Below are 19,089 nucleotides of genomic sequence, written 5' to 3'. Positions count from 1 at the left end.
AAAAAAGAAATGCCTACTCCCAAGTCTCATTTCCTTAAGGAAAACATTTGAAAAGAGCCTTCATTCCACTTTTTTCTTGCCTGCTTCATTGCCTCAAGTTCTTTTATAAAACTCCATCTCTAAGTCTCTCACTCCAGTTTGGACTAACTCAGGACTCAAGAATGAACAGTCTGTAGATTCACCGTGGGGCTGTTGGACTTTCCTTTGGGAAAAATAAATAAATAAATAAATAAAAGAAAGAAAGAAAGAAAGAAAGAAAGAAAGAAAGAAAGAAAGAAAGAAAGAAAGAAAGAAAGAAAGAAAGAAAGAAAGAAAGAAAGAAAGAAAAGAAGCTCCATTCCTCATGAGCTGATCACATTCATCATCATGGATCAGTAGACAGTCACTGGTCATGCCCCTGCTTGGAAAAAAAAAAGGCCCTGGAAGCAAAACTGCTGGAGCAGGAGAACAAATGGGACACTAACCTGCCAAGTTTAGATGGTGACAAACCACTCCAGTGGCAACATCTTCTGCCTGGACTGACCTAGAGCACCAGAAGGWGTTCTAGTTCGTTGCAAAGATCCAGAGGACTTCAGGAGGGCAAATAGGGACCAACTCTTCACTTCCAGAGAGAGATCTAGCAAAAGATAGGTAAAGAGCAACAGGCTCAAGAAATTCCCTAAGCTGAAAATGATCAAAAGGTGGGAAAACTGTAGGATTAGTATCACATGCCCCGTTCTTTGTTTTCTTGTAGATGTCTTCTGGTGGCCAAGATTGGAGAGAAAATACTAGGCAAATTCTTGATCTGAACCTGTCCCATTGTTCGAATGATGTTAGGGCAAGCAGCTCCCCAGAAGGATGCATGTTGTATGTCCATCACGTCAACCTGGTGTGAAATAAGGTTGGAGCAGACCTCATGCTACTGAGTCTACAATATATAACTTGCTATATATGTTGATATTTGCTTCACAGTGATGTCTTTTCTTCACAGTCAGAAGTTCTACTTCGAAAGGCAGTTCTGATGACCCTGATTTACAGTGASAGGAGCTTCACTGGCATTTGAAAAGACTGGAAGGAAGAGATAAATAWACTCAAAAATTGCTTTATAAAGCAATGGAAGAAACACAATGGCTCTTGTATAAATTTTCCATCCCAATAAGGTTYATAAAATATCAAACCAGCCATGGGGAATTATCTCACTTTGTTTCAGCCATCTGAAAATGAGATGTCTTGTTCAAGCTAATCCTTCAGGGTCTTTCTTTGGGCCATGCAGAGAAGATCAGCACATCTAGGAAGCAGTTCCTCTCCTTGCTTTAGACAGGCACTTTGGSGTGGGATGAGGTATGCTGTTTACATGGATGTCCTCTTTCTGCTGGAACAGGTGTCCTCTTTCTTGTGGAGGTAACCTTGAGCACTGCACTAGGAACTGAGCTTTGTAGATGGCTGAAGTCAGGAACCATAAGACATGCTGTATGGCAGAGTACATAGCCATGTCCAGAGACTACAGACCTGTCCCCTACCAGCTCTGAATTCTTTCAAAGGTGACACTTTGAGTCTTGCTTCTTGGGTTGCCACAACCTGAGAGCCATGGACAGYGAGAGAAGACCATTAAGTGCTCCTCATCACATCTCTCCAGCAGTGAAAAAAGATGACTGCAGMAATCCTCCATACTGCCCGGTGTGATACACAGAGAAACCTGAGGAGGTCAAAGACAATGGGAAGAGAGCAAGGAATCCTCAAAGAGGAGCATCAGGAGATGGTTATATGCTAGTTAGGCTGATATAAAGGGGCACGGGGGATTCTACAGCACAAATGTTCAGGTTAGAGCTCTGAGAGAATAATAAGCTTTGGCATTTTTAGGGCAGAATGAAAAAAAATAGAAGCTGAAACAGCAGCAAACAATAACTCTTGATGTGAATCTTACAGGCCACTGTATTTGCACTGAATCCAATGGGGCAACTGTCCAGACCAGGACTGCAGAACTGGGCCTGCTGGATGAAGCCTTCTTCAACCTACAAAATCCTCAGAGATTGTGCAGCCTTGGCAAATCACTTCTTAGTTCCTCCAATATTTCACTCTTCTGATCCTTCATGAGACACGTTAGAAAGCCCTATCAAGAAATCTCTACGTTGGAGAATCTTCTCTGTTTTGATGATGACATTCATTGCATCTTCAAGTAAACAGTGTTTGTGACTTCACAAAGTGCTGTGAAGTTGCAGCAGGACCATTAGCTCTTCATTAATTAACATTCCAGGGAGAAGAAGCCCATTCCACTTCTACACTACACACTGGCACACAATCAGGCAGACACTATTCCTCACCATGCATTTCTCACAGGGAACGCAAATGCAATCATATATGCTCGTATATGCTGCTTTGTTGGCAGGTCTTTTGTCAGGTCTTTATTAAACAAARCACTTAAAACAAAGCACTTTATTAAACAAAGCACTGAGAGATACCCATGTGACAGACTACTAGCAGTAACTCTCTACTCAAAAGCTTTCCATGTTTCAGCACCGCTTATTTTGAGGAGCACAGCCAGGTTTCAGATTAAACTGGAGGTTCCTGGTTTGCTGAATCAGGATCTTTTCCAYTGCAAAGGACAGAGAAGAAATGCGATGTGGAAGTAGACATTCTCGTTGTTGTGGGAGATGAAAGCCAACAAACTGATGTCACTGCAGAAACAATGTGGGTGGAAGGATTTTAAAGGTTTCTTCTAAGCCTTCTAATCTATCTTAAAAGCACATAGTGAACTGATAAATAGAGGTTATGGTAAAGAGTGTGTCACCTACAATTCAGGTTTACAAGTTCTACAATGCAGTTTTAGAAGAGGTCTAAGTGTTTTCAGTCCTGTGACACATATATTTTCCATCCCTATTGTTCATTTAGCATTGGCATCTGTGCATCCACCATCTGGATTTTTCCTTATGGATAAGATTGTATTTGTCTCTGACCTTCCCATCCAAACAGCATGGACCAACGCTTGGGTCTCAACTGGTGAGCTTGTAAACCCTTCCATACATTTCTTCTGAGGAATCCACACATTCCATACATTTCTTCTGAGGAATCACAGCTGCAATGAGTGCTCTCCAACCCAGCCCACTGTTGTTGTCCCTGGAGGACTGACATGCTACTATCAGGTGTGTAGAGCTCTGCTGTGGCTGGATTTTAAATAGACAGAGACCTTGGCCTAGCTGCATGCAGCTTCTTCAGTCAAAAGTAAGGAAATATCAGTGTGAAAATCTTCAGGCCTGATGATCTCAAGGTCTTTCCTCACTGCAGGACAAGAGGTATCTAAAGCTCAGTTTGTTGGCCAGCACTTAGGAATAAATATTGAATAATCCACTGCGTCCTACCCATTCTGCAGGACTCATAGGTTGCTTTTCAAAGGACTTTCAATGTTTTAACAAATATTTGTGTTGATGAAGGGTGCTAGACTGAGCAGGATCTGTGTGCTCTGCAAACAGAAACAATCGGTGGGTATCAACAAGCCAACTACCAGCACAGCTGATCTTCTCGAGGCCATGTGTGCTTTAACCTAACGCTTGGTGCTCTGTGAATAAGAGTACGTTTGACAGTGTGAAGGCAGTGTAGCAGTCTGGCAGCTCCTACTCCAGTGGGAAATCCTGTCCCTGGCCTTGCTCATCTTGGCCTTCTACTTCAGGGAGCTGCAATCATGACCGGAGGTGATGCCTCCATTTTCAGGTGCAACTGCTCTTTCAGCTATTTGCCTTTCAAAAATCGCTTGTTATAGCTACGTGTGAAAACCTCCACCGCTGTGCAAAATGACTGTGTATCGGATGGGAAATTTCCTAGTGCTGGTTTTCAATAGAATATTTCACAGCTCTCTGTTTGGTGGGAAATATCTATTTTTGCTTAACTCCGTGTTGACCTATAGAAAAAAAAAGTGGGTTTTTGCAACCTCCCAGTACAGAACTTCAGCCTTGTAATTCAAGCTGTAGTTATTTGGACATTTAAGGTCAAAGCACTTTGATTCAGTGACCCCTACACCAGCTACAGCCAAGTCCCCTGTCCATGGTGGAGATTTTAGTTAGGATGGGCCTTCACAGGTCCTGATTTTCAAGGTTTGGACCCACATGTACACATAGGTCACAGTCTTTGATTGTGTCATTGTGCTATGTTTCTTCTTTGGATTACAGTGATTAGCACCAAGACTATATWTTTTTTTTTCAATAACCTGAAAAACAATTGCATGTCGTAGGAGGAAGTTTTAGCATAACATCACCAAGGCCATTGGTCCCTGTTCTTGAAATGGGCAAAGTGCCACCTGCAGTCTCCAAGAATATTTCAGACTCCATTGCATAAGTGCCCTCTGGTCCTTTCTCAGCGTCTTTGACTGTGGTTTTGCTGTTCAGCCTATTTCCTGAACCACATATATTTCCAAATGTGGCAGCAAAAATGGCTCACTGTAGCACATTAATTGCATACTTCCCCTTTCGTGATCTCCCCAGGTCTTGCATAGGAATTGCCATTCCCGGTTAGATCACTGGCTCGTCAAATCCTGCTTCCTGCCTCCAGCTATGGCCAAAACCTGAGGCTTGAGAGGTTACCTCTACAGCACACCTAAATAACTGCACAGTTATGGATATGTAGGTGGAAAACCTCTTTCCTGACTGCCATAGAAGATCCACTCATGCGCTGAAGCATGAGATTTGATTACCTTTATTACAGGATCTTCTCGTGCAGAGTTACAAACGCCCATGGTCAGGTAATTAGCAGGTCACCGCAGCTGACTCAGTGACCTCTTTTGACAGTGAAGTCCATAAATTGGCTATTCTAGGTATAATGTTGGGACCTTTGATTGACTACACCTCTACTGAACTTTGCTGTCCCCAAGTGGTACCTACGACCTGTATTATACATGGTAGAGCAAAGAGTAAAGAGGATGCTGATCTACTGCCTTTATTTCATCTGAATGTCCTCAAACTCTTGTATTCACAAGCTCTCCTTGTATTCCTGGTTTTTGGGACGTTTTCTTTCCTCACATATATGTATAACTGTGCTGCTCTCCAGGCTCTTCCAGCACCGTGGGTGAATGTCAACTATGAAAAGAAGAAATTCAGGGATTCCGAATAAAATTTGGTCAGAGATCACGTTTCACTATGAAAGCACTGCAAATATTAGAAGCAACAGGAAAAACAGCTGTTCAGTGAGAAGAAGAAAAACGTTAGTTTTCAGCAAAAGAGTGCTACAGAAAACATTTAGCATCTCTTCTAGCCCATGCTGCAGCAGCCTTGAGCACACACAGCCGTAAAAGTGACTCCAACAAGGATCTCAAGAGTGGTTTGCTCAAGTGAAAGGAAGCTGGAATGAAATGCCAGGTAGCCCCGTCGGTCGCTCACTCAGTGCTGCTTAGAAATGCCTGATGCTTTCTGACTGGGTAGCCAAGGCTGGAGAAATTGCTCAGTTGCAGCATTCCCCCTTTTACTGCACAAAGGAGGCTTCTTTTCTTTGCACGAGTTACAATTTTAACTCATGTTTTGAGAGCTGACTCCACTAGCAACAGCCCTTTGCTATTTGGCCCTTCTGGATAGCTCCTGTCCTGATCATAACAGTTGCAGGACTAATGTCTTAGTTAACATTGTTAACTAGAGCTAACGTCCTAGCTCTAGTTAACGCTAAGTTAAGTTCCCTGGTGTGCATCCATATCTGTGATTTAAGCAATTCAGGACACAGACACGATATGTTGAACTATGTGCTAGTGCAGTTACAGCCTGGTTCTCCAGTCTGTCTTGGCTTCAGTACATGCACAGAAACTAAACATTTTTAAGCATTTCTAAACAACTTAAGCTCACCAAGTCCCTGAGGGGTCCTGTACGTTCCTTTAGTGCTGTCTGGAGGATCCTATAGCCATGGGCAATATCCCGCAGGAGCTCTGTCCTACCCTACCTGTTAGCTTGGTAGAACTTGCCCTCTTTCTCCCTGTGCTTGTCTTTCAAATCTCCCATCACACACCCTAAATTGACCACAGTATCATCATCTGTGAAATCTATGAAAAGGGGAGATCTCTATGAAAAGAAGACSCCCTGTGAAAAGAGGGGACCCCTCTCCTCCCAGCCAAGGAGGCTGGTGAGGTGCTCTCATTCTATCYGTGTGGCTGGGCCTGGGGCTGTTTCTTGCCTCAGCTTTTCTAAAGAGGTTTCTACGGGCTTACATAGTCACAACATCTGAATGCTATGCTTGATCCCTACCTCCATGCTCAGCCCAAGGGTTCCTGGGAACCAAAGTAACTGAAATCCATCAAAAAATGAGCTGCATTAGAGTTCAGGGCATAGGGCAAGCAGGTGCAGCCTTGATACCGCCTTACAGAAACTTGGGCATCTGCTTTACATGATCCTACTTGGGCCTGTCCCTATTTCCAGCAAGCAGCTGTGGCTGGAGGCAAGAACAAAACAGRCAGCAATGGGACCAAGCAGAGGTTTTTTCTTGTCCAGGGAGAGGAAATAAATGTTTATAGCCCTAAGGTCCTTCATCACCGTTCACCTCCTTTTGCTATGAGATGCTGAAGTGACTCAGGATGCTCTTTCTAGAGGAAGCAGCACAGGGAAGCCAAAGGATATCTTAGACATTTCATAGATGACATTAATCTTTGGCCCAGGGTGCTGGTAAAGTCTGGAGGGCAGCACAAATATACACATATGTGAAGAAAAAAAATGGCCTGAAAACCAGGAGTGTTTTGGAAATATCAGACAAGAGTTTGAAGACATTCAAATAAAATAAAGAGAAGGGGCCAGCATCCACTTTCCTTTTTCCCCTGCTGTGTGTAATGGGTGCCACTTGGGGACAAGAAAAATTCATCAAAGATCCCATCATTGTACCTAGAGTAGTCAGTTTATGGACTTCACGGCCAAAGGAGGTCACTGAGTCAACTATTGTGACTTGCTATTTACCTGAACCTGGACATTTGTAGCTCTGCACAAGGAGATCCTATAATGAAAGTAATCAAAACTCATGCCTCAGCACRTAAGCGGATATTTTAGGGCATCTGCCCTCTTCCTGGTCTCTGGCCTCATTCTTCACTTCCAATCCATCTACTACAAAAGGCCCACATTTCCTTTGCTTTTTTCAATCCCCCTGCTGGATCACTCTTTCTTACTGCATCAGGGCCAAGCTCTTAAACTTTAGGCCCAGCTTAGCTTTGGTTCTTCCATGCTCATTCCTATGCATTTCATTTCCTATGCATTCCTCTCCATTCTATGTCTTTTCATGGCCCTACTGCTTCCCATTTCGAAGTCTCCCTTTTGCCACTGCATTTCTTCCTAAAAACACACTTCCTCAGCATTTCTCACAAAACGATATGCAGGACACATTTCCTAGCAATAACATCACCTTGTCAAAACTCTCTTTATTTTTCCCCAAGATTCTTCCGTTCCTACCAGACTAGACTCTCCCAAAGGGTATCTCAGCCACCAATCCCCATGTAAGTCTAACCCCCAGCAGCACTAAATCCTTTGCCATTCCTTCTTCCCAGCCACCTCCCTCACATGTTCTTTCCTTCTCTAATCCTTAAGGAAGCACAGCCTATTTTCGGTCTTTTCTGTTCTTTATTTGCTAGATTTTCAGAGCGTGGTAGGATGTAACATTGTTCAGATATTAGAGGCAGCATTTGCTTTCACTGCAGAAATAAACGAACCAGCATCAGAGTGAAGTTCTCATGATGTTGAAGTCATTACAAAGCAAGCATGCACCAGGGTCACTGTGATCTAAATCTTGACAGAAGCAAAATTTGGGTGTCAGGTTTCAATAGCTGGGATGAAAAGTTCCCTGAGAAAAAAACTCACAGCTACTACAGATTGGGCCAGACATTCCCAGCATCTGGCATCCTGATCATCTACCCATGCCACATCCTGTCAAACAAGCTGCTTTAAGGATTTGGCTCTGGGGAGCTCCTGCTGATCTTTATTTGCAGTTGATGTTTTGGGGAAAGCAAGCCAAAGGTCTCTGCCTGGTCAGAGGTGGCAGGGGAGGTCAAGCAATGGAGCTGGAGAGCTGCCAGCTTGATGGGGGTCGAAAATACTGGAAGTAATGGATATTTCAAGCCTGATTTGAACAGAGGTTTTGTCGGATATTACTTGGACCAACCGTACGCTCATGCATTGACCTCTCCTAAATGCTGTGATGTTGGTTTACTCAATGAAGACAATATGGGAGATGCTTACACAGCATCTTACTCCAACACAGGATATGCTGGAGGATGTCGGCGTGTAAGGAAACACATGCGGTCTAGCAATGTCTCTTTGGCCATGTGGACAAGAGTGCTGAAAACCGGCCATCTTCTCTTGTCTATCTATGAGGGGGCAAATCCTTCACTCCTTCATGCTCATGCAATGTAGATGAGCAGGCTGTATGCATAAAAGACAGAGAAATCAGACCACGCATCCTTAAGAAATGTTTTTGGTCTCAGAGTACAGCAGTGGTCTCAGCAGGGAACCATTTGTTCTCAGTGTACTCACAAAGGGGCTTTGCCCACGACATATTTAAGCCGCTTATGGCCATTAGACTAATGTTTAATCTATAGGAAAGTGGGCCACTGGACGAGCAGGTGCTCCGACACATTTAAGACCACGGAGCAGCTGGGCCTTCACAAGGCTGTTTTGAGTGATGGTGGTGGGGACCAGGGGATGGAAAGTGGGCAGCACTGGCTTTCAGAGGGGCTTAGGACCTGGGTGACCAGTGCCAGAGTTCACAAACTAGGAGCTGAGGGAGCAGGTCTAGCACCTCTGAACCCCAGAGAGTCGCATGGAAGAGCAAAAGGAGCCGCTGAGGTCACCGAATGGCAGCAGTGATGGGGACAGGGTGCCCAAACTAGTGCACCAAACCTGTGCACTTCTGCATGCACAGACTACACCATGTGCCAAGTTGAGCTCGTCTTCCACCCTCTCCACACTAGGATTTTGGCTGTAAAAGGAAGTGCTTGACAGACTAGCTAGGAACTTAGAGCAGGAGTTTGGCCATGAGGAGGTGATTCGTGCTGTGTCATTTGTTTTTCAGGCTGGAAATCAGAGCTTGGCCCATTTTATTTGCTAGAGGTAGTTTGTAAGGCCAAATAGCATCTCCCCATCCCCAGCCCTTAAGACACACCTCCAGCACATCAGTTGCTTCTTCTGCTTTCATTAATTCAGCAATTTGGAAGGTTTCCACTGCCACCAGTTGATGAGTCCCGGAGCTAAGGAACTCTGCTTCATTGCTACATCCAGATGATGCTTCCTGCTACCATGACTGACTCCTCCTGGCATGGAAGGAGCTGTCTCTACAACATCCTCACCCCTGGATGGAGACCTATGGCCTATGAGAATCCAGTGTTTTTCCGTATTCACACAGGGAAGTGGTGACAATGCTCAGAACTGACAGCTACACTTTGGAGAGCTCAATCAAGCTCCCACCATGAATTACACCTAAAAATCAGTGAGTAGAAACCATACTTAAACAACTTTGGACAGAGCAGGTCTATTCTATTCTAAATCAACTATGGACGTTTGGACTCTGGACTTATATAGGAAGTTTATGTGGACTGTGTTAAGAAGCACACGGGACCATGGCTCCAATGTACTGTGTGGAGAGTTTGAATGGTGTCACCCAGTCAGTGAGCATTGGCTTCTTTGACAGACTCAGTGCTTGGCATAAATAGCAAACACCTGTACAGGACCCCTGGCATCCTTGGTGGTGCTCCTTCAGGAGCTGAACCAGCCCCATGGAAGGCAGCTTGATCATTGCTTTCAGGATATCACAGAATCACGGAACATTCAAGGTTGGAAGGGACCTCTAGAGATCATCTAGTCCAACCTTCCCGCTCAAGCAGGCACACCTACAGCATGTGGCACAGGGTGGCATCCAGGTGGGTTTTGAAGACCTCCAGAGAAGGAGACTCCACAGCCTCCCTGGGCAGCCTGTTCCGGGGCTCTGTCACCCTCACAGTAAAGAAGTTCCTCCTCACCTGGAGACGGAACTTTCTGTGTTTCAGCCCTTGTCCTATCGCTGGCCACCACTGAGAAGATCTTGCCCCCTTCTTCCCGAATTCTCCCTTCCTGAACTTATACATGTTAATCATATATATATATATATATATGCATATATAATACGCATCATGAGATCCTTGCAGATGCAGCCTTTGTTCAACAGCCAGGCAGAAAACCTGCCCAGTCACTCCCAGCTCTGATCCCAGTTTGCCCTAGATACAGGTCTGGGTCAGTCTGTGGGGGGCGAGTGCATAGAAGGAATTAATAACACAGTTCATCTGTAACTGTGTCTCCTCCTCCAAGGAAAAGGGTGGGCACTTCTCTGGGCTGGGAAGCATTTCCTAAGCAGGCTCCGTTATTTTGCAAATATCCAAAAGATGGCAGCCTTCCCCAAATCTTGTGCCATTCCAGCTGGCTGGACTCTGAATGCAAGATCCGAGTCCCATCCTGGCTACTGGCACTGCAGCCAGCATGGCTTGTGGGAAATCGAGCCCAAAAGAGCCAAAAGCTGCAGAGAAATGTGAAAAAGAACCTGTCCCTAGCRGAGCCCTAGGCACTGAGCTAGCCAGGACTCTGCCCGGGAAAGGTGACCATGCCTGCTGCTTCCTAAAAGAGGGATTTCCTTCGGTTGCATGTGAAMCAAGTGCCCTTTTATCTTTGGAAACCCAGGGGCCTATGCTGCTGCAGCGGGCTGCTCCTGGTGGTCCGTGGTGCTTGGAGCCTCTTTGCTGGCAAAGAAGAAGGAAGGCAAGTTCCCCTTGGCCTCCCCAGAGCATCCACATCTTCGACACCTCTATTAGTTGTCCATCTATAATGATCACTCTTTCCCATCTCCAATACCCCATATCCGTTCCTGGACCCCCCCGTCACATCAGAGTTCATGGAGGAGATCCCGGAGATATGGATCAGATCACCTTAGTGTCCCTGTCCCATGATTTCCCTGTTTTTGAGGCACTTTGGAGGTGGAAGATGGGAACATAAACATAAAATTACTTTTTTTTTTTTAACATCTTTTTCATCAGATCATCCTCGCTTCTACATTATATTTGTGTTCTGTGGAAATCTACAGACAGGCCCAAATATGAAACAGGAATATGCTACTTCTATTTTCTCCACCTCYGTTTCTCTGAATATGCTTTTTGGAGAGACACTGTTACCCAGGAAATTTTTCAATCAGTCTGAGAGAGATAGGGCATGCGGGGTATTTATAGCTCTGCTCTGCTCTTGTGGCCTTGGACACGTTGGATATACCTCTGTGAGTTAAATAAACAGTGCCAGGTCATKTTTCCAGGCCCTGAGGCCAATTGGCACTACCTCACCTTGTCTATACCATGAAAATCTCTCACCTACCAACGMAAGGGCTGATATCTCAGCTACTGGGGTCCCTGGCCTACTCTAAATCCTGAATAATGCCCAGGAATTGCTTGGTTCGTGCCGAAGCTGTGCCAGTCTCGGCAAGGCAGTTCCCACACGTTGGCAGATGAGTAGAAATGCAGCTATCAGTTCTTCTCTCACTTCAGTGTAGTTTCTACCCAGGCCTAGGCCAGTTTCAACACAGTTGAGTTTAGATGTCTTCTTGGGTGCTGGTGTTTGAGCAAAACTTGTTCCCATAATCCTCATYTGGCTTTTGTAGCCTCCGTGCCAGATAGGACATGTCTCTGCTAAGCACCAGGGAGAGTTTCTTGCAAGGAGGCAGCTGAGGGCTTGAACTTTTGGAAYTGAGTGTAACTTTTGGAAATAAAGTTGATGTCTCTCTGATAAGCTCGCTAATGGGGCTACAGTGACATTCTTGGATGTCTCTCTTGCTTTGAGTATACTAGTGAAGACTTTAACCTTGAGCTCTTCAAGAGTGTTCAGCACCAGTGCAAGGAGGGTCAAAGACAAGGACCGTTTTTAAGAGTTCCCGCAATAATGAAAGCAATAGTTACAGTAGAGATARTCATGAAGACCCTAGAAAGAAAGGTCTTGCCTGTAGTCAGGTGCAGCACTCTGCCCCGGTGGTGATCAGGGAATCGAGCTGGAGTGTTTTGCCCCAACACCAACTAAGCTGGAAAGTGGCTTTTCAAGCAGCTCAAAGGTTTCCTAAAAAAAAGCAGAACTGGCACATCTCACACAAGGAGGGAGGTGAGGACGTTGCCTTGCTGCATCAAAGATGAACCTTCAACAGGCACTGCTGATCCCTGGCAATGGGGTAGAGGAAGTTATTGTCAATATGTTTTTCATGTCACTTCASAGCAGGTCAGAAGCAGGGACCAGCAAGTTGGGCAACGCACAACCATAGCAGAAGACATCGGGTCCCACCTCCAGCAGGTTGGATTRATGCTCCTAACCCCCGAGAAGGTCCAGGACCAGAAACACAAATGTGGAAGAAATGAGGAGGAAAGCGAAATGGAAGATGGAAGCCCCCCATCCTGGTGGAGTCAGGTACTGTCATGTTCAACCACCAGTGTGTAACTTTTTTATTTTGAACTGAATGTGGCCTGGGACTACATTGCCCTAAATAGTGGCATTTTGTAAGAAAATAAGTACTTTTTTTTGGTGAAGGCTGGCTGAATTCATCTCCTTTCAGGATCCAAGAGCTTCTCATGGAAGCCTTGCTAGAAAATCAGGGAGAATTGAAGCAATGAATGGCAGCTTTGGTCAGCAGCACTTGGTGCTGATTTGGGTCACTTTATGCTTTGTTTTCCAAGAAAATAATGAGCAAAGAGGAGCTCTGGATATTTCCTTCTTATCTAGTTCTTGTGCTCTGCTTCCCCCAGCAGCCGTGGTGCCTTCCCATATTCTCCACACTGAAGCGAGGCACACAGGGGATTTTCTGGTTCGCTGGCAAGCCCCAAGAATTCAAAGAAAAATGACTTTGATCTGAAAAAAAAAAGATTTTTTCCCTCCTTTTCAGTTTGTTCAAAAGAAAACAACAGCAATAACAAAAAAAAAAAAGAGAAGCCCCGGGAGGTCAGGCAAAATGTTTCCTTTCATGTCTGGGCATGAATTTATTCTTGTTTGAATGAAAGCAGGGACARAAAGGGGAACGAACATAAGGGCCTGATTTATGAAGCTCAGTGGCGCAGCAATGAGGCCGGATAGTCCCTGAACAATGCGCGAGACAGGGAGGAAATCCTACTGCTTTSATGCAGGAGAGCAAAGCTGGAGGACTCCAAAGGAGTTACCTGGGATGGGATGCACAGAAACAGCTATGGATGTGCTGGCATCTCCCCTTTAATTGGACAAGTTTGTGCCATTACACTCCCTGCATGATCCTCACTTGATTTCTTTGGCGTAGTGGAACATAAATGAGTATTAAGAAGGCAAGTGGGTCAGGACTCTTACTTGGCACTTTGACTATATGTGGTTGACCTGCTGTAAGAGCCTCCTGATTATTCCCATGGACAATTACTGGGATTTGGACATATTCCCTTGACTCTTCCTTGTGTTTTCACGAGGGTGGACTTCTTGCTGTCATCAGTACTGCAGCTGCACTGACTACAGATGGTCACCAATCATTTACACGTTCACCAGATTTTTCTTCTTCAGGCAGACTTGGTGTTTCTAAACAGCTATGGTTGAGCTGAGATTAAGGAACTGGAGGGCAATACTTAATTTCCAGGGGSAACTTGCATATTCGGAAGCTTCAGCACAGCTTTTATGTCACACCAGCCCTGACTAGGTCCAATCTGTTACCGTAGATGTAGACAGATTGTGTGTCTCTCCTCAAGGCTTAATTCTCCAGTTACCCAGCCCCGTGGAGCTCGTGTGTACAAAGTGCCTCTGCAAGCACTTTGCAGAGCAAAGAATAGCACCAAACATTTTACAAAGCAATGATATAKAGAAAAAGTGGGGAGGGAATGGAAGGGAACATCATGGGATATGAAGTGTTAAGTTAGAAGATGCTTCACCCTTTGCTGTCCCTTGTTCACAGTCCCACAGATGTCATGTTCAAGACACGGATTTTCACTCTTTTGCCCATGCACAAAATTAGCTCTGTATTTTGGAAGTGCACTGAAAATACCCCACAAAAATAGGTAACTTACCTTTTTTTTGGACAACATTCAACAGACAATCAAGAAACTCACTCATGACCCCTACTGTGGTAAGGCTGATATGAGAAAGAGCAGCGATGACCATGTCATCATACAAAATAGGAACTTATCTACAAGACTTACAAAAACTTCTGCAATGCTCTCTACATGATTTATTGCAAGAGAATAAACTACACAACCTGCTTCAGGGTGAGACTTGCTCCTTTTTAATGAGTCGCAAATTCCATTTCCACCAAACAAGAAGAAACTGCTGTAAGTGTCATCATCTCCTTCCTTCCTTCCTTCATCACTTAAAGTCTCTGTTCTGCTCTTATTTCTTTTTCCTCTGCAACATGCAGCAATACCTCTTCCCRCAGCCTTCGGCATGCTCCCCTTTCTGCCCTTTAGCACACGTCCTTGAGCAATACCTATTGCAGCTCTTTTTCGGCTGGCCTTTGCCTGTAAGGAGAGAGAATCATGTCTGAACTGGTTAATTCACCATGATCTGTGGCACAGAAAGCGCATATCCATGCCATAAACTTTCTCTTTCCTTAAAACAAGGATATCCACGCTGATAATTGGGAATGCGCCTCAAYCAGTGTTAGTTCCTGAATTATTCTTGGGAATGGTTTGAGGCTGTGCTATTTGGCCAAGAGCAAAACTGAGTCAGTGAAAGGGCGGACGATTAAATGCTGTGGAAGGCTTGGTTCAAATGTCAAGTCCAGACCTCAGCCTTGGTACTGCTCAATTAATTAGTGCAGTCATAGTCGGAGCGTTTAGTTTGAGATGAGCTGAACTGTTCTGACTGTATTGATTGCACAATCCATCTCCAGTGACTGCGATGGACATAGAGGCACCCAGCTCACACAGATGCCCCCAAATGGTAGATGTCTAAATTTAGGGTGGTGGGATTCRGGAGCTGAACTCCAATTCTGAAATCTGATGCGCTCAACCCAACCAAGCTGTCTCTGTGTTCCTTCCACCCGTACCAAGTGTCCTGCAGAAGCCTTTGTTCTTTCATGGTTCACTATTATCTCTCATTTCTACTCCTTATAATTTAACACCTTACCTGGGGTGGCTATTAACACCATTAGAAGGGCAGCAAACACAACGTAGATCATCCTCATAGCTGGATATCCACGAGGATCACAGAAAGTCTGGGACTGAGTGTTGCARGGAGAGCTTGAATCTGCTGCTAAGTGTAAAACTGGAGATCATGATATTTATAGATATTTCTTGACAGAAGGGATGGTGTTAGGGAGGAGCGTGACTTTTCTGTTGTCCAAGGATATATTGTTTGCTACTTAGTGAGGTGTTATGTCACTCCAACCCAGTGGCCATCTGACAATARGACATCCGCTCTGCGCCCATTTTTCACTGGTTCTTTGATGACATCTCATGCAGTTTATGCAGACGTTTCTACCTCAGGGAACAGGCCTCTCTTGATCTGTCTGCCAAAATTCATAACCCATAAAAATGGGACTGTCAGGACTGAAACCATGGGGTATGTTTCTGGATCAGGGGATTTGGTGTYGGTTTGTAGGAACAGTTGTGCTGGAGAGCCCCTCAGTGACAAGTTTGAGAGCCTTCTTTGTACCCTCACAGACTTGAGGGGATTGGTACTACACTGGAMAATGTCACCTCATCCATTCCCATTTGTATGCCAAAACATATAGGAGAGTATCTAGACTGCACACAAGGATCTGAGACGCAACAGTAATGCAAGTTGTTATCAAGCTTAAGTAAGTTTCATACAAAAATAAATCTGGAAGTCTGAAAGTGAGGTCATTAGTTTAGCCTGAGGCAAATTTGAGATGTCCAACCTAGCATCCAGGTGTGTTTGGAGGGAAAGGGTCTCTCTTAGGTCCCATGCCACATCTGCCAGCACCATAGAGATGTCTCAAGCTGTCACAGAATATCTCAGTTCAGGAATGTTGATCTCTGTACATAAAAATCTACATTTATTTTTCCCTAATCTCCAACTTAAACTTATCTAACTTAGAGATTGTCAGGTGGACAAGGGCATGAAAGGACAAACACCAGGATACTGTGTGCCTTCCATGCAATCCTTCAAACCCAACCTGGACAATACTAAATAGCAGAGCAGATTCCAGTCCATGTGGTCCACTTTCAGTTTTTCTGTCTTTTTGCATTGTGTGTGTCCATTGCATTGGAATGTAAAAGGTTATACAGAGAGAGGACAGAAGGTAGAAGAGCACAGAGATTAAATTCCCCTGTATTCCCACTGCGTCTCTCTTGCTGATCTCTCTCTAGAAGGGTAAATGATCACTCACTCCTTATGGCTCTTCCAGTCCTTGACTTCTTTACCAAAAACAACACAACTGGATAGYTTAGTGATGCCTGTCATTAACTCAGAGCAGCTTCGTTCCTGGAAAAACAACAGCCTGTGAGCCCCCAAATGATGTCAGATAATGTCATGCAGTCCGTCTTCAGATGAGCAAGAGCAGGACTAAGTGTAGCACTTTTTTATTGCAGAAGTTGTTTCACTCTTGGTCCCTGATCACCTCCACATACTAGTGCAATACCCACTTCTTCACATTTCAAGCTACATGGTAGTGAGCATTACATTTCTTAATGAGAAGCCTAGAAGTGGGGTTGCCTCTCCGAGACAGGTATAAAATTGGGAGACCACAAATCTGATGGTGAAAATCTCTGCAGAAAAAGAATCTACTTGAAAAAATAACAAGGAGAATAACAGGATTGGACCAAAGAAAACTCCATCTAACCCGGAACTCTGCTTCTTGCAATAACAAAATAGATATTGAAGGAAGGGTATAAAAGAGGTAAACCGTGACTCTTCTTGTGACAGTTTTGTGTTTTAGGAGTTCCTTGTGGTGGTTCACAGATGCTTTCTATATATTTACTAATAATCTGAGGAATATTCTTCRGTGTGGCCAACCTCATCCTGCAGTCAGGTAAATTCCTCACATGAATACATTCCTATCACAGGAAGTGTCAGACCTCAGCAAGGTTTGCTCCTCTCTGAAGCTCCTACATGGCCTGTGTAGTTTTTGCTGATCCTTGGTTACATTCTTGGTTCTTCTCCAGCTCAACCGTATCCAGGCAGAGCTAGGCAGAGGAGGAACCAAGTTCTGAGAAATTATCTTCAGAAAAAAAGAGAGCAGAATTGGGCAGTCCTGGAACTTTAGCACAAAGAGAACATAAAAGCCATGGGAAGAGGTCCATGAGCCTATTTGTGTCTCTGTGGTACACCTCTGGGTGGTTTACTAGTATTTTCATAGCAAGAGTGCCCTACGCAGAACCTGTCCCGATGCTCTGCATGGCATCTCAGGGACAGCAGTAACCACACGGCACACACCACAGTTGCATCTTTTTCTATTTTTATTTTTTCATTATTGAGAGGAAGGGATGACAACTGGGTTAGACAGATGAGAAGCTGCTCCCAAAGCCACCACGCTGCCTCCTCTTCCCCAGGTGCTTTGTCTTCAGCTTATTTCCACTTCTTTGCCAGTGGGATGCAGCAGTACTCCTTGCAGTTGGAGGCTAAATTCCAGGAGTATCCCTTGGCGCAGGCGCTGGCACATACTCCTTCCTTTGGGCAGGGCAGCTTCCCACTGGCATAGCCTGTGGGGAGAGGAAAAAGGAGAGGGTCTGGGGTCAGGAAAGCTGCATCAGACCTTCCCACCCAGATGTCCTGTTGCTTCCAAGGGTAAGTTAGGGACTGGTGAGTGGTATGGGACCTTCCTCGCAGGGATGTCCTGCCAGAACCAGGGACAGAAGCTGTCTTGTCTTCCCTTAAGCTTTTCCTTTCATACCCCTCCTGCCTCTGTCTCTCCTCTGCATTAACCAGTGGTGCAGGAGGAACCTTGAAGAGCACAAAGGCTTGTGCATCTACTTCCCATCTGGGAAGTCACAACCCAGAATGATCTATTGACTCTTGCAGAGGTCTGTGCCCAGACTCTTTCTTGACACAGAAACCAACTTGCACAAAACAGTCCTCTCTTAATATAAAGTTCCTTTAGTTCCCAAGACAGGTGACCACATCCATGCTCTTGTCTAGCATTTGCCTGGCCTGAGCTCACYCCCAGGCTGAGCCTAGGGCATCATCAAGGAGATTGTCCAGCCCAGGCCAGAAATGTGCCAGGGTCACTACTCAAAGTCAAATAGCACAGAATCAAGTTCCAGTCCTCTACATGTTTCACGGTCTTCTTCACTTACTAGTCTGGACATAACCTGCACACTCAAATACATAAGAACTATATACTAAAGTTTTAACCTCAACTATTCCTACCCAAAGCTTGACTTTTTTTCTGAGACAGTTGTTATTTCACAGTGCCTTAAGAGAAATAACCAAAGTATTTGACCAGGTAATAGCAATGACCTCAGATAGTGATGTCTGTATTTTAGAGAGCTAAAGTTTCATGAAATGAATCCCAGCTAATCTCCAGACCACTCACATCCAGTCCCCTCATTTTCATCTCCCCCAATATCCCATCTTACCTGGGGCGGCCAGGGAGACCAGGAGGAAAACAGCGAAGATGAGGTAAAGGAACCTCATGGCTGAAATTGAGCTGAGATCTCAGCAGAGCTGGAGAGAGGAGCCAGAGAGATCTTGGACCGAAGAGCTGGTATGCAGCGAGGCTGGGGTTGCGGGTATTTATAGAGCAAATTTCCCTGCAGAGTGGAGGATTTTGGGAAAATATGAGAATTCATCCAAGGTCACACAYTTTGCAGTTGGACACACAGTCATGGTACAAGCACCAGGACTTCCCGCATCCACCCAAGTTTGTCGGCAGGAGCCTCCGTCCCTCAGATCTGATTGCCCAATATCAGATACTGTTTCAATGCCCAGCACAAATGAATAGGGATTGCCAATAGCAAGACTGAGCAGATGGGTCAGAAGGACCTGATGGAGATCTGCAGGTGTAATGATGAGGGGAGAACAAGATCAGTATCACTGCCTTTCAGGCCTTTCTTTGGMAGAAATGCAGCTCAACAAAGCTGAGAAGCAGCCAAGATGCCCCAGTAACTCTTCCTCCGAGGTCTATTCTTGTCACTGTTTGTTCAGCTTGCATTGTGTGGGCCAGCTATGGGGAAAGGKACATCATTGTGAGCAGGGCAGGCCTGCGAAGGGC

The 19,089-nt window shown here is 45.0% G+C and overlaps 1 protein-coding gene across 1 annotated transcript in view; it reads right to left on the bottom strand.

The window, feature by feature from the left end:
- Nucleotides 1-18,512, bottom strand: part of XKR6 (XK related 6) — a 193,944-nt gene extending 175,432 nt beyond the window's left edge. The window contains exons 1-2 of the mRNA XM_026040986.1: nt 18,455-18,512; nt 17,463-17,578 (exon numbers count right to left, since the gene is read on the bottom strand). Coding sequence (XP_025896771.1) covers nt 17,463-17,578; nt 18,455-18,512 — 174 coding nt within the window. The remainder of the gene's footprint in view (nt 1-17,462; nt 17,579-18,454) is intronic.
- Nucleotides 18,513-19,089: the final 577 nt, after the last annotated feature.

Source organism: Nothoprocta perdicaria, unplaced genomic scaffold (assembly GCF_003342845.1).
Source record: "Nothoprocta perdicaria isolate Ctin4 unplaced genomic scaffold, notPer1 scaffold_101, whole genome shotgun sequence".
NCBI lineage: Eukaryota > Metazoa > Chordata > Aves > Tinamiformes > Tinamidae > Nothoprocta > Nothoprocta perdicaria.
This window is presented reverse-complemented; position numbering and strand designations above follow the sequence as displayed.